Source organism: Diplotaxodon limnothrissa, linkage group LG13, assembly GCF_057381915.1.
Source record: "Diplotaxodon limnothrissa isolate DT_005_m linkage group LG13, D_limnothrissa_male_GT1.1, whole genome shotgun sequence".
Lineage (NCBI taxonomy): Eukaryota > Metazoa > Chordata > Actinopteri > Cichliformes > Cichlidae > Diplotaxodon > Diplotaxodon limnothrissa.
This window is the reverse complement of record NC_140608.1, coordinates 33,288,355-33,311,876: the sequence shown is the minus strand read 5'-3', so window position 1 is coordinate 33,311,876 and position 23,522 is coordinate 33,288,355. Positions and strand designations below refer to the sequence as shown.

General features: G+C 47.9%; 1 protein-coding gene across 1 annotated transcript in view; it reads right to left on the bottom strand.

Annotated features, from left to right (window-relative positions):
- The window catches only part of pcca (propionyl-CoA carboxylase subunit alpha), a 37,489-nt gene that overhangs the window by 3,920 nt on the left and 10,047 nt on the right, over positions 1 to 23,522 (bottom strand). The window contains exons 8-18 of the mRNA XM_085368982.1: positions 14,598 to 14,634; positions 12,853 to 12,931; positions 11,738 to 11,840; positions 10,830 to 10,924; positions 7,956 to 8,106; positions 7,522 to 7,665; positions 7,088 to 7,162; positions 6,937 to 7,005; positions 5,427 to 5,502; positions 5,131 to 5,344; positions 4,604 to 4,706 (exon numbers count right to left, since the gene is read on the bottom strand). Coding sequence (XP_085225108.1) covers positions 4,604 to 4,706; positions 5,131 to 5,344; positions 5,427 to 5,502; positions 6,937 to 7,005; positions 7,088 to 7,162; positions 7,522 to 7,665; positions 7,956 to 8,106; positions 10,830 to 10,924; positions 11,738 to 11,840; positions 12,853 to 12,931; positions 14,598 to 14,634 — 1,146 coding nt within the window. The remainder of the gene's footprint in view (positions 1 to 4,603; positions 4,707 to 5,130; positions 5,345 to 5,426; positions 5,503 to 6,936; positions 7,006 to 7,087; positions 7,163 to 7,521; positions 7,666 to 7,955; positions 8,107 to 10,829; positions 10,925 to 11,737; positions 11,841 to 12,852; positions 12,932 to 14,597; positions 14,635 to 23,522) is intronic.

Here is a 23,522-nt window from a genome sequence, read left to right as displayed (position 1 = left end):
GGGAATTGACTACTGAGTCGCCGGTGTTCTTTCTGGAGGCCTGAGCAATCTACGAACCGGGCGAAACTGTGAAAAGGTCACAATATTAAGCTTAAAACGTTCCTTTTTCCTCCTTGAATCGCTACCTTATCGTGATGAAGGGGTTTGTGTGTCCCAGGGATCCCAGGGGCTATGTTGTCTGGGGGCTTTTGCCCCCTGGTAGGGTCTCCCATGGCAAATTGGTCCTGGGTGAGGGACCAGACAAAGAGCGATTCAGAAGACCCTTATGAAGAGAACATCGAGGGAACAGTTTACCCTGCCCAGGATAGGGTTACCGGGGCCCCGCCCTGGAGACAGTCGGAGGGTGCCCGAGGGCGAGCATCTGGTGGCCGGGCCTTAGTCCATGGGGCCCGGCCGGGCACAGCCCGAAGAGGAGACATGGGCCCATCCTCTCACAGGCCCACCACCTGCAGGAGGCGCCATAGAGGTCGGGTGCATTGTGTGCCGGGTGGCGGCCAGGCGCGGAGGCCCTGGCGGACTGACCCCCGGCTGCCAAGACTGGCAATAGGGACATGGAATGTCACCTCTCTGGTGGGGAAGGAGCCTGAGTTCGTGCGTGAGGTTGAGAGGTACCGGCTAGATATAGTCGGGCTCACCTCTACGCATGGCTTGGGCTCTGGAACCAGTCTCCTGGAGAGGGGCTGGACTCTGTCTCAGTCTGGAGTTGCCCCTGGTGAGAGGCGGCGGGCTGAAAGTTGGAACACATCGCGGAACGGATCACTGCAGTTGTGAGGTCTCAGAATCAAAAGAATGACAACACCATGGAACAGAAGTTTGATACCATCATGGGGAGGCTCGCGGCTCTCCAACGGGAGATTGCGAGACCAGTGTCAGAGTGTTAAAGAGCAGCTTGAAATTCTCCTGGGCTGCTTGCATGAAAAATCAACAAAATCAACATCGTAATGCGGACACCACCACGGCGCCAGCTGCAGGCCCAAGGCTGGAGCCGAACAATCACTCCCTGAAAACGACTGTGTGATGACTATTCTTCCCATCCCATGCAAGGCCACCTGGATTGGCTGGAGGACTGTTTACTTAGCCTGATAGGGCGAAGGACACTGTCTCAGCTGAACTATGGACACGCACACACACACACACACTTACACTGATAATCACTCACTCATCCCCCCTCCCCTTCTAACGCCTTCGATGCTTACCTCCCCCATGATGTGGACATCGGGTCAGCTGGTGGTGCAGTCGAAAGATTGCAGCAGTCCCAGATCAGATGTGCACACTGTGTTTATTGTGTTATGATATCCCCTACCCAACCCTGTGGCTTGTCATGTCTTTCACAATGTTGTGCTGTGGCCATTCATGTGCTTTTTTTGTGCAGAGGAGTTTTTTTGTTTCCTGTTCTCGTGCTGTCCTACCATGGAAGCACAGCATGAGTGGAGGTCTCTTTTTTTCCTCTTGTACCCTCCCGTTGTTGTGTACATTTCAGTGTTCTTTTCTGTAATGCTACCGATCTCCGACTTGTAACCCCATGTGATGTCTGTGTTATGCGTGCAAGGTCGGGGGGGGGGTCCCATTGTCACTGCAGGGCAACCTGCTTGTGACAAATAAAGCTTTGATTGATTGATTGATTGAATCCCACTGACACGTCTTCCGAGGAGGAAGCAGAGTCTGGGGATGAGGGGAATGACCCGCCAATTTCCGGGGGCGAGGTCACTGAGGCAGTTAAACAACTCCTTGGTGGCAGAGCCCCTGGTGTTGATGAGGTCCGCCCCGAGTTCCTGAAGGCTCTGGACGTTGTAGGGCTGTCCTGGTTGACACGCCTCTGCAATGTTGCGTGGAGGTCAGGGGCAGTACCTGTGGACTGGCAGACCGGGGTGGTGGTCCCCATCTTTAAGAAGGGGGACCGGAGGGTGTGTTCCAACTACAGGGGGATCACACTCCTCAGCCTCCCTGGGAAAGTCTATGCCAGGGTGCTGGAAACGAGAGTTCGTCCGCTAGTCGAACCTCGGATACAGGAGGAACAATGCAGTTTTCGTCCTGGACCAGCTCTTTATCCTCTCCAGGATACTTGAGGGTGCATGGGAGTTTGCCCAACCAGTCTACATGTGTTTTGTGGACTTGGAGAAGGCATTCGACCGTGTCCCTCGGGGTGTCCTGTGGGAGGTGTTGCGGGAGTATGGGGTGTCTGGCCCATTGCTACGGGCCATTCGATCCCTATACAACCGTTGCAAGAGCTTGGTTCGCATTGCCGGCAATAAGTCGGACTCGTTCCCGGTGGGTGATGGGCTCCACCAGGGCTGCCCTTTGTCTCCGGTTCTGTTCATAATTTTTATGGACAGGATTTCTAGGCGCAGCCAAGTGGTGGAGGGCTTTCGCTTTGGTGGCCTCAGAATCTCATCTCTGATTTTTGCGGATGATGTGGTTCTGTTGGCTTCATCGGGTGAGGGCCTCCAGCTCGCACTGGAGCGGTTCGCAGCCGAGTGTGAAGCAGCGGGAATGAGGATCAGCACCTCCAAATCTGAGGCCGTGGTTCTCAGCCGGAAAAGGGTGGAGTGCCCACTCAGGGTCGGGGATGAGTTCCTGCCCCAAGTGGAGGAGTTCAAGTATCTCGGGGTCTTGTTCGCGAGTGATGGGAGAAGGGAACCGGAGATCGACAGACGGATTGGGGCTGCAGCTGCAGTAATGCGGACGCTGCACCGGTCCGTCGTGGTGAAGAGGGAGCTGAGTGTAAAAGCGAAGCTCTCAATTTACCGGTCGATCTACGTCCCTACCCTCACCTATGGCCACGAGCTGTGGGTAGTGACCGAAAGAACGAGATCGCGGATACAAGCGGCAGAAATGAGCTTCCTCCGAAGGTTGGCTGGCCTCTCCCTTAGAGATAGGGTGAGAAGTTCGGCCATCCGGGAGGGGCTCAGAGTAGAGCCGCTGCTGCTCCACATCGAAAGGAGCCAGCTGAGGTGGTTCGGGCATCTGACAAGGATGCCCCCTGGGCGCCTCCTGGGTGAGGTGTTCCAGGCATGTCCCACCGGGAGGAGGCCCCGGGGCAGACCCAGGACACGCTGGAGAGATTATATCTCTCGGCTGGCCTGGGAACGCCTTGGTATTCCCCCGGATAAGCTGGAGGAGGTGGCTGGGGAGAGGGAGGTCTGGGCCTCTTTGCTTAGGCTGCTGCCCCCGCGACCTGGCCTCGGATAAAGTGGATGAAGATGGATGGATGGATGGACGTTCCTTTTTCATAAAGCCTCGTTAGGAGTCACCATGGATCAGGGTCATGTGATCCAGCTCTCAGTAATGCTGCTGTGGGCTCAGACTGGAGGACTTCCCTCCCCAGGTCTATACACACCGCTGCTGCGTGTGATAAATTGTACCCATCAGTTCCCCTCTCAGCCAACCAGTCACAGCAGATGGCAGCTTCTGTCTGAGCTTTTCCTCACCAAGTGCTGTTGATAGTGGACTGTGCGATTTTGGGTTTCCTCTATCACTGCACTTACAGTACAGATGGAGCCTCCTGCCAACTGTTCTGAACTCAAACTGAAAGTGAATGTCTTCAGTGTTCTTTGTACATATTTGTAAGTAAAAAGGTCACACCACACATTATTATTCTTCACAAACAAGAGTCAACAAGTTAGTAAAATTATAAAGGAACAGAAAACAGTGAAAGCTTATAACGTTATATCATCAAGACAGGTATCACCTTTTTACAGAAGGCTAAATCAGGAACTGGAACAGGCCAGACCTGCCCGTCTGTTTAACACTTCTGTGTATGCTCACAATTCACTTCAGTTTTATTTATACAGCACCAAATCACAACAACAGTCACCTCAAGCTGCTTTGTAAGGTAGATCCTACAATAATACATACAAAGAAAAACCCAACAATCATATGACCCCCTATGAGCAGCACTTTGGCGACAGTGAGAAGGAAAAACTCCCTTTTAACAGGAAGAAACCTGCAGCAGAACCAGGCTCAGGGAGGGGCGGGGCCATCTGCTGTGATGGCCATATTCACTACTTACGTTTGTCGTCAAAGGAGCTTGCAAGGAAAGCGTCTGGACTTCTTTAAGTTGCTTGAAGACGTTTCACCTCTCATCCGAGAAGCTTCTTCAGTTCTAAGGTCAAATGGTGGAGAGTCCCAGATTTAAACCTAGTGGGAGTTTCCCCCCACAGAGGGACAAAAGGACCCCCTGATGATCCTCTAATCGCCTGAGCCAAGGTGTGAAACTGGGCGTGGGTCCCAATCAGCCAGAGTTTCGGGTGTGTTCATTGTGAAACCTGGCCCCACCTTATCATTTGATTTCCTGAGGTCAGATGGCCCAGGATGTGAGTGGGTGTTAAGGCGTCTGGGGAGGAATCTCAAAACTGGATTATAGATGGCAGAGAGTTGGTGTCGTAAACCCCGCCTCTGTTCAAAGATGGTCGCTCACAGTGGACGTAGATGGCTTCTTTCACTCCTCTAAAGTGAAAAGAAGTCCAGACGCTTTCCTTGCAAGCTCCTTTGACTACGATGACCTGGATGACTGAGAACCTTCACAGACATACTTAGGTTTGTCCTTTTCTCAGCTTTCTAGTACAGCAAGAATGAACGAGAACAGATGTGCTTTAATACTCACAGTATAAACAGTTCCTGATTTGCTGATTTGCACATCCTGGCGTTCCTCACCCAGCTCCACACACAGCTCCCAGTGGCTGCATTCCACAGGAGTGGAGGCCACCCTGAAATGAACAAACTTTAACCGAGGCCTCATCGCTGCTCCTGAGGTCAGCTAACGCAGTGACCCCATAACTGAGAGATGGGACACAGAATAATGGTTTGGATCTATAGATGTCAGACGTGCTAAAACGAAACTGACAAGTTAATTTTAATAATAATGCCCTTTATTATAAGAACTTTAACTTTAATGTTTAAGACAACAAAATATCATGCAGTATATGAAAATCTGCTGGTGTGTATGAAAGAGATGATGTGGATTGTAGTTTAAAAGTACTGTGAGTGCTCAGTAACAGCTATATAAATGCCAGTCCACTCAGGCTGAACCGTGATCGACTGCACTTTGATTTAGGATACAACTCCAGCCCTATTACTTTCTCCCAAGAATCCCATCACGTAGCACCAAGCAACAAGTACTGCAGCATTCACCTCTGGGTGCTGAGGACCTTTGCTGAACGAAGCTCAGCAGCGATGTAGAGCACTGCTGCTGATGCCAACAGCTCCCTTTTTGCATCTGCCTCTAGCTGATGGCCCTTAAAGCCATCAGGGTAAACCTCTGGGAGGAAGTTGGTGCTGATGTGACCAGAGACAAAGCGAGGATGAGTGATGATTTCTCGCAGGAGAGGAATGTTGTGGGTCACACCTGGAAAGAAAACGATCCAACTTTAGAGAAATAAAACCCAACAAATGTTGTTTTAGTGACAGACTACGAACATGTACTCCACCTCTGATCACATAGTTATCCAGAGCGTCCTCCATCCTACCAAGAGCTTCAGCTCGTGTAGCTCCGTAGGTAATCAGCTACAAATTGATATCAGAGAATATTAATATGTTATTATTGAACCAGTCATCAGGAGCTGCTGTGAATCATCACTAACATGGCTAGAGAAACAGAACATCCCATAACTGAGAATGAGCACCTGCACCCTCACAGAGCACACAGGTGAAATTTTCTCACCCGTTTCCTTTTAAACACATGCACTGATTTAATGTAAGGTGTTTAATTCCTGGATACGCGGTGCATGTTGGTATCGTCCTGTCGTATATTAAGTGATGAGCACAATTCCTGTTCAAGGGCTGAGTACTGAGAGCAGAAAAGTGCTGAATAAGAATCTTTACACAAGCAACTACACCACTTTCTATCAAACGTTCACACTTACAGACTCTGATGAACGTGTCAAGAGCAACTCGGGGTTCGGTACCTTGACCGAGGACACTTTGGCAAGCAGGCCGGAGCAGGGATTGAAGCACCGAGCTTCTGATTAGTAGACGACCTGCTCCACAAACACCCCATCTTACCCACTGTGTCCTCAGCCGTACACTAGATTCAACGAGGTGCTGGAAACAATCCTCAGATTTTGGTCCACACTGACACAACAGCATCATGTGAGTCTCCCATTTCACCACATCCGCTGGGCTGAGACCTGATGAGCGTGGAGGTCATCTGAGTGCAGTGAGCTCATCTTCATATTCAAGACACCAGACTGAGATGATCCGAGCTTGGTGACACGATTGCTTCCAGCAGGATAGCTCGCCATCAGAAGATGGTTCACTGTGTTCATGAAGGGATGGACATCGTCAGCAACAACACTCGGGTTGGCGTGGTGTTTAAATGATGCTCGGGTGGTGCTAAGAGGCCCAAAGACTGCCAATAAAATATCCCCCCAGCCTTAAACAAGCTTGGTCACCAGGGAACACTTTTCAGCTTTGTGCAGTTTTGGTGAGCCTGTGCACACTGTAGCCTTAAGTTTCCTGTTCTTAGCTGACAGACACGGCAGGTGGCGTGGTCGTCTGCTGCTGTATCTGCTTCACGGGTCAACTTATGTGCATTCAGAGATGCTCCTCTACAAACCTTGGTTGCTGTAAGTGACCGACTTCTGTTGCCATCCTGAAAGCTGTCTGACCTCTGGCAACGTGATATCGTGACTCTTACTGAAGGCCTGACTGAGTGCCGTTAACGTGCACGACTGACATCGCTCAACCTTTTCATTTTTATCATTGTATTTATCTTTTTTGGTCAGGATTAAATGTAGAAAACACAGAAACTTGTTTACGGTGACAGAAAGAGGACTTTTACTAGTCTGGCCCACGGCTGTATGTGGCCCACGAGTAAAGGGAGTTTGCGACAGCCGTCTTACCAGCAGTCATCTGTGAAGCAGCGACCTCCTTCAAAGATCTGATACAAATAAACTTTGGAACTGAATGGTTACATTTTGTATCCAATATATCACTGACCTTAGAGATCATGGGATCATAGTAGATGCTGATGTCACTTCCCTCCTGAATGCCGCTGTCTACACGGACCTGGAGGAAAGCAGAGTGAGCCAGGAAACGACAGCGTCTGGCAGACCGCGTGTTTAAAAAGAAAACTGACTGATCGACTCACTTTGTCAAGGTTGAGTGGCTCCTGGTATTGAGACAGGCGTCCAATGGAAGGAAGACCAAAAGACTTGTAAGGGTCCTACCAGAGGAAACAGGATTTTTGGGTGTTTTTACTTTTATTCGTGTTTCACTCAGAAATGATTCTTGTCGGCGGACAACGAGCAACGACAAGTTTGACTGAATGTAACTAAAATAAAACAAAACAAAGATGCTGTCTTTAAACAAAGGCTTTAAATTATTTTTTAATTATTGCACTGCTTTTATATTTTCTGCAGTCCCAACGTTAGCAAAATAAAGGATCATCTTCATATTTTATGTGCTGTATTTTCAACTATGTTTGCAAAGCTGTGTGGTAAAGTAAACGAGTAAGGTTCATGTGATCTCAGTTACCATTACAGGTGCACACACACACACAGACACACACACACACACACCTACCTCTGCATAGACACGGCACTCAATGGCCCAGCCATTTATTGGGATATCTTCCTGTGTGTGCTGCAGTTGGTAACCCTTGGCAACCCTGATCATCTGCTCCACCAGATCCAAGCCAGTGATACACTCTGTAATTGGATGCTCCACCTGGAGTAAAAATAAGCAGTTTATGAAGTACAGACAGGATTCAGCTCGGGGTCAAACTCTGCCTTATCTCAGTGAGTTTGCTCGAGTGTAGGAACAGCAGGCTTTATTTTTCCCTGTGAGGGCCCACAGACACCCTCTCTAGTTTTCAGAGAAGGGTTCAAACTTTCCTTTTTGATAAAGCATATAGTTAGGGCTGGATCAGGTGACCTGAAGGTGAAGGTCTCCACCTTACAATATAAAGCGCCTTGAGGCAACTGTTTGTCATACATATAAATAAAATGGAACTGAACCTGTAGTCGTGTGTTCATCTCCAGGAAATAGAAGTTCTTCTTAGAATCCACTAGAAACTCCACAGTCCCAGCAGAGGAGTACTGCACAGCTTTGGCTAGTTGGACTGCTTGCTCACCCATTGCCCGTCGTGTGACTGGGTCCAGGAAAGTACTGCATGGACACGACACAGAAGCTCAAACTCGTTTCACTGAAACAAAAACAAACAGCTCGAGTCTTCCAGCCACCTTTCATTGCAAATTATTGAAGAGCAAAATTAAAAATCTGTGTTTTATTGCTGATTATTTTACACCTGATTGCTGCTTCGCTCCATCGTACAGGCTAAAACAAAACATTTTTTGAGGCATTTCTCTGACATGGACGGCGTTGTGGCAGCTGTGGGAGAGATGAGGACGGAGATAAACTCCGCGAGTCACAGGCTGATCTGTGATTACTTTGGAGGACCACGTTGCTTCCCTGCAAACTAAAGTAAGGGCACAAAACTCTGAGTAAATATGCCAAAGGAACAGCAAATTAGTCGGGGAGGACACAATGAGAAGTCAATATCAAAGAAGAAGAAAAAGAGGAAGGAAGGAAATTAATGATAATTAACGAGATAACCCATCCTGTTAAAATTAAAAACCTTTAAAGACTATGAAAATAAAGCACAACAGATTAGAGCTACAACAACGTTATCATTTTGAATGATTCCACTTTGCTTTGACACTTGATTTAATGCAGAGTTCTGTAACACTCAGTCGTGATTAAAAACAGACCGTGTGTGTGTGTGTGTGTGTGTGTGTGTGTGTGTGTGTGTGTGTGTGTGTGTGTGTGTGTGTGTGTGTGTGTGTAACTAAACCAGACTAATGTGGGCAGGAAAGCAAGAAATCAGGGAAGTAAGAACTCCGCCTGCTAAGTGTTTTCTTAATTTGGCTCTAAATACATTTAAAAATAAAAAACACAAAAACTATCAAACAGTAAGAAATACAACCATGGACATACAAAGACCACAGTGGAGGTCAATAAGCATGCGGACTAAACATTTTTGTAATTATATAGAACTTGATAGCAGCTCCATGTACAGGGGAAGCAGCCCACAGATGCAGCCTCTAAAAAGCTTTGGAAGAAACAAAAGTGGATGTGAAACCAAAGTAGCCTTACAGAAATGTCAAATAATGTCTCAATGACCTTGTAGTACCATATCACCCTATTAGAGCACTTGGCTCTCGCTCTGCAGGCCTACTTGTTGTTCCTAGAGTATTTAAAAGTAGAATGGGAGGCAGAGCCTTCAGTTTTCAGGCCCCTCTTCTGTGGAACCAGCTTCCAGTTTGGATTCAGGAGACAGACACTATCTCTACTTTCAAGATCAGGCTTCAAACTTTCCTTTTGAAAAAGCAGGTGACCCCGAATCCTCTGTTAGCTATGCTGCAATAGGCCTAGGCTGCTGGGGGCTTTCCCATGATGCACTGGGTGTTTGTTCTGTCTTCCTCCCTTAACCTTGCAGCAGATGGCCCCGCCCCTCCCTGAGCCTGGTTCTGCTGCAGGTTTCTTCCTGTTAAAAGGGAGTTTTTCCTTCCCACTGTCACCAAAGTGGTGCTCATAGGGGGTCATATGATTGTTGGGTTTTTCTCTGTATGTGTTATTGTAGGGTCTGCCTTACAATATAAAGCACCTTCAGGCAACTGTTGCTGTGATTTGCTGTAATAAAATATAATTGAATTGAAATTAAATAGAGATAAGAACAGGTACAGCAGGCGTGGGAGGATATTCATTTTTATGGAGCCTAGTTTGGCACTAAAGGCAGGCAGACCATCCTGCCAAGTCTTTGTTTGCTTCATACAGCTTTGGTGTATTTTTAGTCATGTTGCCCTCAGGATATTTTAGTGATTTAAAAGGATTTCATAAAGGATTGCACTGTTTATTTTAAACGATATATCATAATATCATCCACGAACAAGCTGCATGATTCTGTTGACTGATTTCTATTCCTGTGATTGAGTTTGTCTAATCCAAGTGGAATCTTTCAGTTAGCGAGCCATTCGTTTTAATCTAGCAGTGAGATTTGTATAAATCGCTTTAATGCACTGAATGGCCTTTTCATTAAATCAAAATCTTCCTAATGTTAAACAGATTATTAACTTTGTCGAATGATTTTTCTGCATCTAAACTGATCCAGGCAGCTGATATTTGATTTCCTTGTATTCTCTGTATTACATGTAATGTGCTCCTCATATTGTCTGTGCCTTACAAACCCCGTTTGATATTATAGAGGTGCATGTGTTATACGCTACACTCAGGATAGTGATTGCTCTACAATTTTGACATATTTCGTGTTTGTCTGTTCTTGGTTTGGGAAGTACAGTAATGACAGCTTCCTTCCAGCAGGGGGAGTACTTTCATTATTTAAATATCTGTGTCCTCCCCTTTCTTAGTTCAGTCATAATTCTAACCGTTAACAGAGTTTCCCAGACCGCTGACATTTAATGACAAGATTTTAATCTCCCCATGTTTCATCTCCATGTTTTACTAATTGACTAATGAGTAAAAACTAATTAAAGCGCTTTGAGTGAGCAGAAAAGCGCCATGTAACAACCAGTTTGTTTACTATTTACTTGCTGTATGTCCATTTGAAGCTGTGGTGGGGCGTGGTCTGCGGTGCCGCTGCAGGGAAGATGGACGCACCTGCACGGCATCTGCAATCACGCCTCGCCGGCACAAAGGCTGTGCTGTCTGTCAGTACATTGTTGTTGTGATGCGAGTCGGGCTGTGAGCTGGAAAGCTGCAGCCGACTGAGTCGATTGTGTGAACAACAACCGAGTCAATAAAGATGTCGTCGGGTCTGTCGTGGGTTCTTTACAGAAACAAATAACTGCGAAGCCCAAAAACGTCTCACTAACCTGGGCGCCTCTTCCACTACCTTCTGGTTCCTCCTCTGGATGGAGCACTCCCTCTCATTGAGCCACAGAGCATTTCCATGTTTATCAGCCAACACCTGAAACAGGTTTTCAAGTCAACACACTATGTGGTTTACACATGTCGCTGAACATGCCTGCATGTTAGAGCATCTGTCACAAAAGTCCAGAAAATTATTCTTTGAAATCTAAAAACTTTATTAAAATAAAAAACACCAAATTCACACTTGGATCCTCAGATGTGAGCTGGTACAGTGATCCTCATGTTTCTCTTCAGGAATGCAAGAAAACCATTCAGCATCTTAGTCAAACAATAATCACGTGTTTTCCTATTTTTCAGGTTTTTGTAAAATGTTAATGATTTTGTTAAATACCAACACTGTTCATTTAGGGCAGCTGTGGCATAAAACCTTTAATTCATTCAATGCATTCCTAAGCGCTGCACACTGGGATCCAATAGTTTGAGCCCACATCAGAACCTGTCACTCAGAGTGGACGGCTGTGACCTACGAACTTTTCAGGCTGGATTCAGCCAAACTCTGCCTCCCGTCTGCAGTCTCAGCAGAGAGGGAGAGTCGTTAGGCTACGCTTCGCTCTGTTCACGGTCTTATTAGTGCAGGCCTGCTGCATGTCTGACTCACAGGAGGCAGTGTGACCTTCTGACTCTTCAAGCTTCTTTGCGTGGTGCATTGTGAGATGGCGTTTTGTGAGAGCTGTTAGGTAACAGCCTCCTCTCGACTCGACTGAACAGACTGTCGTGCAGTTTGTTTCTATTTCAGTGAATCTAGAGCTGAGACGAGGAGTTTAGGAATCAAAGAGTCACCTCCGCTTGCTCTTTTGGCTTTCATGTATCCATCAAAGTTAAAGGAGATCAGTGTAGACAGTCGATATACCTGAATCTCTATATGTCTGGGGTTGTCTATGTATTTCTCAATGAGCAGCCTGTCGTCTCCAAAGCTGGATGCTGCCTCCTGCGATGAGAACCGGAAACCTTCCCTGTTAACAGCACACCCACAGATCACAGCAGTTTTAAAGAGCAAATACAGACTTTCCATTGGTCTACAAGTAACAACAGGAAAACAGTTAAGTAAGTAAATAAGCTTCAGTTTAGAGCACAAGGAGCTGAATGAATAACTTTAGCAACAACAGGTGATTTTGACTAACGTCTGTAAAACACACGGGGACGAAACAAAAAGGAAGACCTGGACTGTTTAATGTCGTATAATATAACTGCTTGTGTTGTTAGGTTATCCAATGAGTTTGTATAGTGTTCTGGAAGAACTTCAGAGCTCACTAATGCCTCTTTTCCACTAGCACCCACTCCATCTGTTCTGGTTGTTTTCCATTACAGTGGAGTACCATTTGCTTGGGGTCATTAAAGCAACGCTGCCAAAACAACAAACATCATGACAATGGGAGACTCCGGCCTGGTACCAGGTACTACCATCTAATGGAAAACCCTACAAACCTGAACTGACCCAAGCAGCTACTAGTGGAAAAGGCCCACACATTTCTGGCCACTAGTTTAACTAGGGGCTGAATCAGTGTTTGGGGCAATAGTATTTTAACTGTGGTATTTGGAGCTACTTAAGATCAAAGAGTTTAACTAATGTGAGCAGAAGACGCTGCACGAGCATCTTCCATAAGCTGCAGACGTACGAGCTAATAGCAGTAGCTTTAGTCCTTATATTTGCAATATAAGACTACCTCAGGTAATACTGTACAGAGTACTTTAAGTCATTACTACATAAGCAATGCTTGTAATAATAAAAACAATTACTTCTACGTTTTGTTCAACACATAATTGAGTGTGTATTTACTAAAAAATAGTAAATGGCCTGTATCTGTATAGCGCTTTACTTAGTCCCCAAGGACCCCAAAGCACTACATTCAGTCATTCACCCATTCACACACACACTGGTGATAGCAACACTGTAGCTGCCCTGGGGCGCACTGACAGAGTAGCTGATGGGCTCGTGTATACTGAGCACGTGACCAAGTACAATACCTCGTCTCCTCATTGTTCCAAGCAATCCTCATTCCTTTCCCTCCTCCACCTGCAGAAGCTTTGATCATCACAGGGTAACCTGGCAACAAAACAAAACAACTGCAAAGGTGCATTTTTCACAGTCAGGCAACAGAACAGAATGAAACTTTATTACACAGCTGTGGGTGTTACACAGCTCTTATAGCAGGAGGAATATAGACCTAAAGTAGTGTGTGTGTGTGTGTGTGTGTGTGTGTGTGTGTGTGTGTAGGGGGGGGGGGGGGGGGGGGGTATGAATGATCCTGGTGAAATATTCAGTGTACAAACAAGATGCAAATGAGTATCAGCAATTACAAACATGTGATATGTCAATTAAACAGGTGATGAGTAAGATTATGTTAAACTGTGTAATAGAGTCTGACAGCTGCTGGTCACAATGTCCTTTGGTAGCGCTCCTTCCTACACTGCGGGTGTAATAGTCCTTCCTACAGTGCGGGTGTAATAGTCCTTCCTACAGTGCGGGTGTAATAGTCCTTCCTACAGTGCGGGTGTAATAGTCCTTCCTACAGTGCGGGTATAATAGTCCTTCCTAAACTGCGGGTGTAATAGTCCTTCCTACAGTGCGGGTGTAATAGTCCTTCCTACAGTGCGGGTGTAAAAGTCCTTCCTAAAGTGCGGGTGTAATAGTCCTTCCTAAACTGCGGGTGTAATAGTCCTTCCTACAGTGCGGGTGTAAAAGTCCTTCCTACACTGCGGGTGTAATAGTCCTTCCTACAGTGCGGGTGTAAAAGTCCTTCCTACACTGCGGGTGTAATAGTCCTTCCTACAGTGCGGGTGTAAAAGTCCTTCCTACACTGCGGGTGTAATAGTCCTTCCTACAGTGCGGGTGTAATAGTCCTTCCTAAACTGCGGGTGTAATAGTCCTTCCTACAGTGCGGGTGTAATAGTCCTTCCTAAAGTGCGGGTGTAATAGTCCTTCCTACAGTGCGGGTGTGATAGTCCTTCCTAAACTGCGGGTGTAATAGTCCTTCCTAAACTGCGGGTGTAATAGTCCTTCCTAAACTGCGGGTGTAATAGTCCTTCCTAAACTGCGGGTGTAAAAGTCCTTCCTAAAGTGCGGGTGTAATAGTCCTTCCTAAAGTGCGGGTGTAATAGTCCTTCCTACACTGCGGGTGTAATAGTCCTTCCTACAGTGCGGGTGTAATAGTCCTTCCTACACTGCGGGTGTAATAGTCCTTCCTACACTGCGGGTGTAAAAGTCTGCTGCTGAACGAGCTGCTCAGTGCTCGTACAGTCTCATGCAGGGGTGGGAGGTGTCGTCCTTGATGGATGTCAGCTTAGACATCATCCTCAGCAAAACCCCAGCAGCCTTTTAAGACTGAGGAGTAAAACAGACTCTTTATATTCCCACACTGAGAGTTCTGCTTTCATCTGTTCCATCTCTTCAGATATCGTAAACCTACACAGCGTTTACATCTTTAGCTTCTGTGTTTAGCACATTGAGTTTTCCTACAATGATATTTTCAACATAATAAATGTGTTATCTTTTGGTAACAGCTCCATGAAGATGTGATGATTGACAGCAATTCAACAAAAATAAATAAATACATTTAAAAAATAATCAGAAATAGGAGTAAACAGCTCGAGTGGGCCAGGAACACGTGTGTGGGAGATCATGTCTGCAGTAAACAAACTCACTAAGATTCTTCCTGTCATCACTAAAGTTTACTGTAAACTTTTAGCACACAGAAAAACCGATGACTTACCAATCTGCTGTGCAATCTTCACAGCTTCCTCTGCAGTCTGACACAGGCGAGGAGTAAAACAAAGTATTTAAGGGCAAATGAATATATGGATCCATTACTATTAATACATGCGGTTTGTTCACAGCAGCAATCACCTTCACAGCTGCACTTATTGCAAGAGGTGCAGAACTATTAAAGTGCTGAGCAACAGATCAGCAAAGCAAACTTTGAGAAGTCTGAAGAAATAAATGATTCCTATTTTAACTGAGGCACAGCTGATCAAAGTCTCAGCTCTGTGTTGTGATATTGTAATTTACTAGGTTGTTTTTCATGATCTGGCTGCTGTAACCAACTTTTTGAGGATAAATAAATCACATTTCATCTTCACAACAAAGGGAATAATATAATTTTATCATCTGTTTACATCTCCATACACTCCATCATACAGCTCCAACCTCTTCATCAAGTTTGCGGACGACACAACGGTGGTGGGTCTCATTAGCAACAGGGATGAGACCGACTACAGAAGTGAGGTGAGACGCCTGGCCACGTGGTGTGCTGACAACAATCTCTCTCTGAATGTGGAGAAGACGAAGGAGATTGTTGTGGACTTCAGGAGAATGCACACCCAACATGCTCCTCTTGTGGCGGACCACCAGGTGGCTCCACTCACACACAAGTTGAAAGGAAGTGTGGGGGTGGAGATTTTGGCGCTGACTATATGTGAAGTTCTGTCAGTTAATAAAGTTGTTGGAGTGAGACACTGAGACCTCTCCTGTCGTTGTTACATACCTCCACATTGGTGACCCCTGTAGTGAACATGCTAAGGCTCGACGACGAAGCCAGCTCCGGCCTGGAAGCATCGGCGGCCGCCGGACCTTCACCTCCGCCGATGGCTGCGTTTGCTGTGGCGCTTAAATTGCCGGATTTTTGGCTTCACGATCCTCCTTCATGGTTCATGCACGTAGAAGCTCAGTTTGCTCTTCGTGGAGTTTCAGCCGACGACACTAAATACCACCATGTGGTGGCCTCACTTGACCCGCTGTCAACCCGCCGTGTGATGACTCTCCTCCGGGATCCCCCAGCCCAGGGCAAGTACGCCGCCCTCAAGGGGCTGCTGCTGCGGCGTTACTCCCTCTCTGATGCTGAGCGGGCCGAGAAACTCCTTTCCATCGCGGGCCTGGGCGACGGCACCGCCCTCGAGCTCATGGAGAGCATGCTGTCCTTGCTGGGCGCGGAGGACGGAGGATTTCTCTTCACCCACCTCTTTCTTCGACAGCTGCCGGCTCCAGTGCGCGCTGGCCTTGCCAACTCCCCGCTATTGGCCACGAAGGATTACCGCTCCCTTGCGGAAGAGGCGGATCGCATCCTCCTGGCTACCAGGACTTTCGGCGTCCAGACGGTTATTCAGGACCCACCAGCGTTTTCCCCCTCCCCCTCACCGATGCTCCACGGGCCCTCCGACTCGTCCACTGTGGCCGGAATCGCTGCACGGCGGCACCGCGGAAAGGGGCTTTGTTTTTATCACCAGCGTTTTGGAGCGAAGGCACGGCGCTGCCTCCCGCCTTGCAGTTTCCAGACCCAGGGAAACGGGCATGTCAGCGCTCTGTAGCAGCCGCGACCGCTGGCAACAAGGAAAGGCTGCTTTTCTTAGAGGACTCACGCTCGGGGAGGCGTTTCCTGGTGGACTCCGGCTCACAGAAGAGCCTTCTTCCCCCGGCTGGCTCGGACAGGCTAGCTGAGGGTTGCGGGCCATTGCTAACAGCGGCTAATGGCTCTCCCATCGAAACCTTCGGTGAAAGGTTGGTGACTGTTTGCTTTCACGACCGTGACTTTCAGTGGAACTTTGTTGTTGCTGCTAGCTCTGTGCCTATAATAGGCGCTGATTTTCTTTGTGCTCACGGACTACTGGTTGATGTGGCTAACAGACGTTTAATTGATGCTGTGTCCTTTTCCTCATTACCCTGTTTGACTCGGGGTGCTCAGCCCGTGGTGCATGCTAACTCAGTAGATTCGGGTGACGTTTTTCAGTGTTTGCTTTCTGAGTTTCCCCTCACTCACTGTCCCCACTTTCTCGAGCACGGTGACGAAGCATGGGGTAGAGCATTACATAACTACAGTAGGGCCCCCGGTGTTCGCGCGCGCGCGCGCCGCCTCGACCCCGCCAAACTGGCTGTCGCTAGGGAAGAATTTGCCACCATGGAGCGTCTGGGCATCGTGCAGCGTTCGAACAGTGCCTGGGCTTCTCCGTTACACATGGTGCCTAAATCTGATGGTCGGTGGCGACCTTGTGGGGATTTCCGCCGTCTTAATAATGTCACGGAGAACGATCGTTATCCCATTCCCCACATCCAAGATTTTTCCGCCCATCTTGCGGGGACCTCGGTTTTTTCTAAGATCGATTTGGTACGGGGATATCACCAGGTTCCCGTGCGCGCGGAGGATGTCCCCAAAACCGCCGTAATTACACCTTTCGGCCTTTTCGAGTTTCTGCGCATGCCGTTTGGCCTGAAAGGTGCCGCCCAAACCTTCCAGCGGTTGATGGACTCGGTCTTGCGCGGGCTGCCCTTTGTTTTTGTATATCTTGATGATATACTGGTGGCCAGCAGCTCGAAGGAGCAGCACATGTTCCATCTGCGTCAGGTTTTTCAGCGTTTGGCGGAGCATGGACTGATTATTAATTTGTCTAAATGCCAGTTTGGGTTGCCCGTTCTCGATTTCCTTGGGCACCGTGTTTCCGCCGAGGGCGCGGTTCCGTTGCCTGACAAAGTCCGAGCTGTTTCGGAATTTCCGCGTCCCACGACTGTTAAGGCACTGCAGGAATTTTTGGGGATGGTGAATTTTTACAACCGTTTTCTCCCCAGAGCGGCACATCTGCTGAAGCCCCTTTATGGGGCGTTAAAGGGTAAAAAAGCTAATGACCCCGTTGACTGGTTTCCGGACAGCATCCAAGCGTTTTCTGATGCTAAGTCAGCGTTAGCTAATGCTGCCCTTCTGGCCCACCCATCCCCCTCAGCGCCGATTGCGTTGACCACTGATGCGTCGGACATAGCGGTGGGTGCGGTGCTGGAACAGCGAATCTCGGGTGTCTGGCAACCGCTCGCCTTTTTCAGCCGTACGCTACGTGACAGCGAACGCAATTACAGCGTTTTTGACAGGGAGCTACTGGCGCTCCACCTGGCGTCTCGTCATTTCCGGTTTTTTCTCGAGGGTCGTCACTTTACCGCATACGTGGACCACAAACCCTTGACGTTTGCCATGTCCAAGGTTTCCGATCCATGGAGTGCACGCCAGCAGCGCCAGTTGGCAGCCATTTCTGAGTTTACCACGGACATTCGGCACGTGGCTGGTAAATCCAATCATGTGGCTGACTGTTTGTCCCGTGCGCTGGTTTCTCCCGTCTTTCTCGGCATAGACTACTCCGCCATGGCTGCCGATCAGAGCGGTGACCCTGACATCCTCGCGCTTAAATCCACCCAGACGGGCCTCATACTGGAGGACAGACCCGTGCAGGACGGTGGTCCCCTCCTCGTCTGTGACGTTTCCACCGGCCGCCCTCGCCCTGTGGTTCCCGCTTCCTGGCGTCGTCAAGTTTTTGACTCGGTACATGCTCTCTCTCATCCAGGGGTCCGGGCCTCTGTTAAACTGGTCAGCTCTAAATTTGTTTGGCCAGGCCTTCGCAAATCTGTTAAGGAATGGGCGTCGGCGTGCATTCCCTGCCAGCGCGCGAAGGTTCATAAACACACCAAGGCGCCCCTGGAGCCGTTCTTCATACCCGGCAAACGTTTCGATCATGTGCATGTCGATCTGGTGGGTCCCTTGCCGCAGTCACAAGGTTTTACGCACCTTTTGACTGTTGTTGACCGGACCACCAGGTGGCCGGAGGCGGTCCCCCTGGCGTCCACTACCGCAGCAGTGGTGGCCAAGGCGTTTTTGTCGACCTGGGTCTCGCGTTTCGGCCCACCCGCGGACATTACGTCAGACAGAGGCCCCCAGTTCATTTCCGAGCTTTGGTCGGCCATGGCTGATGGACTGGGGGCTAAAGTCCACCGCACAACCGCATACAACCCGCAGGCTAATGGGATGTGTGAACGGTTCCACCGGTCGCTGAAGGCTGCCTTTCGCGCCTCCTTAAAGGATGGCAATTGGGTTGACCACCTCCCGTGGGTTTTGCTTGGGCTGCGCTCTGCGGTTAAGGAGGATCTCGGCGCTTCCCCAGCTGAGCTAGTGTTTGGTCAGCCCCTCCGCGTGCCTGGAGAATTCTTGCCTGAAAATCCTCCTCCCTGCTTCGATCCATCGGTGCTCTCTCTCACCCCGCTTTTGCACTCGCTTCGGGTTCCTGGTCCGGTGCACCATTGCGTGCCTGACACCTTTGTTCCAAAGACTTTAGAGACTGCTAAGTTTGTTTTTGTCAGGCACGATGCCCACAGGACACCGCTGCGGCCGCTGTATGACGGCCCGTTCAGGGTTATTGAACCGGGCCAGAAACATTTTGTTTTGGATTTTGGGGGTCGAAGGGAGACTGTGTGTGTTGACAGACTTAAACCAGCACATGTTCTTCCGGACAGTGATGTAGTGCCGGCCCAGGCCCCTCGCCGTGGCCGACCTCCTGCGCTGGGGTTGACAGTCTCTGGTTTTCCCCCCAGGACTACCCCCGGACCACCAACGTTTGAGCCTCCTCCTGCCTTTCCTGCTCGCCTTCACCAGCCTCGTTCACAGGATGGACCTTCCTCTGCCTGTTCTCTCCCTCCCAGGTTCAGTCGTGCGGGTCGTTTGCTTAGACCCAGGGTCCTGGACTGAATGGAGACCTGACTGTGTGTTCAAGGGGGGGTATGTGTGGCGGACCACCAGGTGGCTCCACTCACACACAAGTTGAAAGGAAGTGTGGGGGTGGAGATTTTGGCGCTGACTATATGTGAAGTTCTGTCAGTTAATAAAGTTGTTGGAGTGAGACACAGACCTCTCCTGTCGTTGTTACATACCTCCACACTCTGACCATTGACGGAGCGTCTGTGGAGAGAGTGAGCAGCACCAAGTTCTTGGGTGTGCACATCACAGAGGATCTCTCCTGGACGTACAACACCACAGCACTGGCCAAGAAATCACAGCAGCGTCTCTTCTTTCTCCGCAAACTAAGAAGAGCAGGAGCACCAGCCCCCATCATGTACACTTTCTACAGAGGCACCATCGAGAGCATCCTGTCGAGCTGCATCACTGTGTGGTTTGGAGCCTGCAATGCGTCCTGTCATAGAACCCTCCAACGCATAGTGAGAGCTGCAGAGAGGATCATTGGTGTCTCTCTCCCCTCCCTCCAGGACATTTACAGCACCCGTCTCACTAAAAAAGCCCTTTGCATAGCGGCTGATCCCACGCACCCAATGCAAAGCTTCTTCAAGCTGCTGCCGTCGGGGAGGAGACTGCGGAGTCTCCAGGCCAGGACCAGCAGGCTGAAGGACAGCTTCATCCATCAGGCTGTCAGGAAGCTTAACTCCCTCCCGATTCTGCCCCCTCTCCCCTCTCTCCTCCACGGTCTCACTGAACTCTGTCACACACACTCACACACACACACACACTCTCTGACTCACTCACTGGCCTGCACCAGTTACCAGTCACTTTGTGGAGCATTGGACTGCCATTACCTCATAAGACTTTGTTGTTACACTATCTCTTACCGTACATTACTAAATCTCCATTTGCACTATTTGCCTACTTGCACTACTCTGCCTGGTTTACACTCAATGTCACTTACCCATTATATTGTATATTGTATAGCTTTCTTGTTATATGTAAAATTGTATTTATTTAAATTTTTACTTTTTAATTATTTTACTTGCATTTTTAATCACTTTTATATTTAAATATATTTAAATGTTCATTTGCTATTTATCTAGGGATTGAGAGTAACGCAATTTCTATTCTCTGTATGTCCTGTACATGTGGCAGAATCGACAAATAAAGTTGACTTTGAAAAAAAAAATCCTGTTCAGAACTTTAAAGCTTAAAGCGTGGAATTAAAAATTCAAAGACAAAATCTTTAAATTCCAAAAATGAGGTTTTGCCAACTTGAATTCCTCCCTCAGCCTGAACATGAAGGTTCGTAACACCTCTATGAGAATCACAATGGACTGCACACATCACACTAAAGTGAATGCAGAGGAGAAGGAGCAGTATTAAGCCAAGCGTTGAAACATTAAGAGGTTAGAGTGATGTGCAAGGAGACTTTCTGAAGAAGCTTCGCTGATCAAACGCAATTTTTAGCTGCTTTTTTTAGAACTACGTGACTTTAAAATGTAACACCGTCGTGGTTTTTATTGTTAAAATGGTTAAACATAATTGAATCGTATTACAGCACAGCAAAATAATTGCACGATTTTTTTAAATGACAAGAAAAATATGCCATAAATATTAACATTTGAACATTTGCTATAGATGCAAAAATCCAGTTTAGCTTATGTGAGTGAAGTTGGCCCCCACCTTCTTCAAATCCAACAAAAGTGGTATCAAACGTTTGTGCTGCAAAAAGTTTCGTTTGTGCTGCCTTTGTTTTAAAGATATTAATGAAAAGGTAAAGGTCAAAAGGTCAACCAGCCCCCCCACATTGCCCAAATCAAACAAAATTGATGTCAAATGTTTGTGCTGCAAAAATTTTTGTTTGTGCTGCTAACATTTTAAAAATTTTAATAAAATAACGTCTTGATGCGTGCTTAATCATCCAGGTAAGTAAATCCCAAAAGGTTGATTATGTTCATCTGGAGAAACGTTTCGTCATCATCCAGGTGACTTCTTCAGTCTCAGCTGACTGCAGGTTTCCCCAACCTTATTAACAGTACATTTGCATAGTGAAGGAAACTAGCACCACTGAATGAACAATGTGCCGGGGGCTTAGTTCCATGATTGTTAGTATGCAAATTCTTATGACCATTGATCAATGACAACTAATCAAAGCCTACTGATCAATGGCCATGAGTCCCATTCACAGAAAGTGGGAAAGGCTACAATCACAGCATTGTAAGCCAAGCGTTGAAACATTAAGACGTACCCTTGGGCCCCCCTTCTCGATTCAGAAATGGTCAGCATCCTGACAGCCCGATGGAAGAAGCTGTCTCTCAGTCTGCTGGTTCTGGCCCGGAGGCTCTTCAGTATCCTTCCTGATGGTAGCAAACTGAAGACACTGCTGAAGGGATGAGTGGAGTCACCTGTAATGGAGAGGACCTTCCAGATGAGGCAGGTGCAGCTGCTCTCACTACCCGTTGTCATTTTGTCCTGCAGAACCCAGTGCAGGAGTCATACCACACAGTGATGCAGCTGGTGAGGATACTCTCAACTGTGCCTCTGTAGAAGGTGCTCATAATGGGGGTTGAATCTCTTGTGCTTCTCAGTTTGCAGAGGAAGTAGAGTCGCTGTTGGTCTTCTCCACATTCAGGGACAGGTTGTTGTTGCTGTACCACTCTGGCAGATGGTTAACTTCACCCCTGTAGTAGATCTCGTCGTGGGTCAGCAGAGTGAAGAGAAGGGAGCTCAACACACATCCTTGGGGAGCCCCCGTATTCTGTGCTCTTGGGCTGGAGGTGTTGCTGTCGACCCGTACTGTCTGCTGTCTTCCTGTCAAGAAATCTAGCAGCCAGTTATACAGCAAGGTGCTGATCACAGCAGATCCAGATTGTGAATGAGTTGCTGGGGAATGATGATGCTGAAGGCTGAACTGAAGTCTATGAACAGCACTCTGACATATGAGTCTCTAGTGTTCAGATGTGTGAGGGCTGAGTGAGGGGCAGTTGATTCCATCATCACTTGAGCGTTTTCACGAAAGCGATAATTTGATTTGATGCATGACTAACCGTTCAAAGCACTTCATAATGATGGAGGTGAGTTTGACAGGACGCTGGTCCTTAAAGCAGGAGGTAGATGACTTCTTGGGTACAGTAATGATGTTGGAGGCTTTGAGGCATGTGGGAACGGCGGTACTGATTTTGGCAAGGGATCTCCACACACTGTCTGGGGCGATCGTGGCTCAAGAGTTGGGAGTTCGCCTTGTAATCGGAAGGTTGCCGGTTCGAGCCCCGGCTTGGACAGTCTCGGTCGTTGTGTCCTTGGGCAAGACGCTTCATCCGTTGCCTACTGGTGGTGGTCAGAGGGCCCGGTGGCGCCAGTGTCCGGCAGCCTCGCCTCTGTCAGTGCGCCCCAGGGTGACTGTGGCTACAATGTAGCTGCCATCACCAGTGTGTGGATGACTGGATGTGTAAAGCGCTATACAGATACAGGCCATTTACGATTTGATCCTGTGATCTCTTATGAACGACCTCCAACGCTTCCGTGACTGGGATGTAACATCTCTCACTGTACATGTACTGTTTATAAAATTAGGGAAACATAACCTGCATTTGCAGGACAAATGTTTGACATCAATTTTGTTCGATTTGAAGAAGGTAGGGGGCCAACTTCACTCACATGTGTTTATAAGGTTGGAAACCTGCAGTCAGCTGAGACTGAAGAAGTCACCTGGATGATGACGAAACGTTTCTCCAACTGAAAATGTCCAGATGAACAGAATCAACCTTTTGGGATTGACTTACCTGGATGATTAAGCACGCATCAAGACGTTATTTTATTAAAATTTTTAAAATGTTAGCAGCACAAATATTTTTGCAGCACAAACGTTTGACATCAATTTTGTTTGATTTGGGTAATGTGGGGGGGCTGGTTGACCTCTGATGACCTCTAGAAATTTTTATTAATATCTTTAAAATGATATTAGCACAAACGAAACTTTTTGCAGCACAAACGTAGCACAAACTTTTGATACCACTTTGTTGGATTTGAAGAAGGTGGGGGCCAACTTCACTCACATGTTTAGCTTTAACCTATTAATTGGAAAAAAAATATTAGTGAAAAACAAAAACCATGACACAGCCGATGAACAGCCCTCAGACTTGATCTAGCAAATGC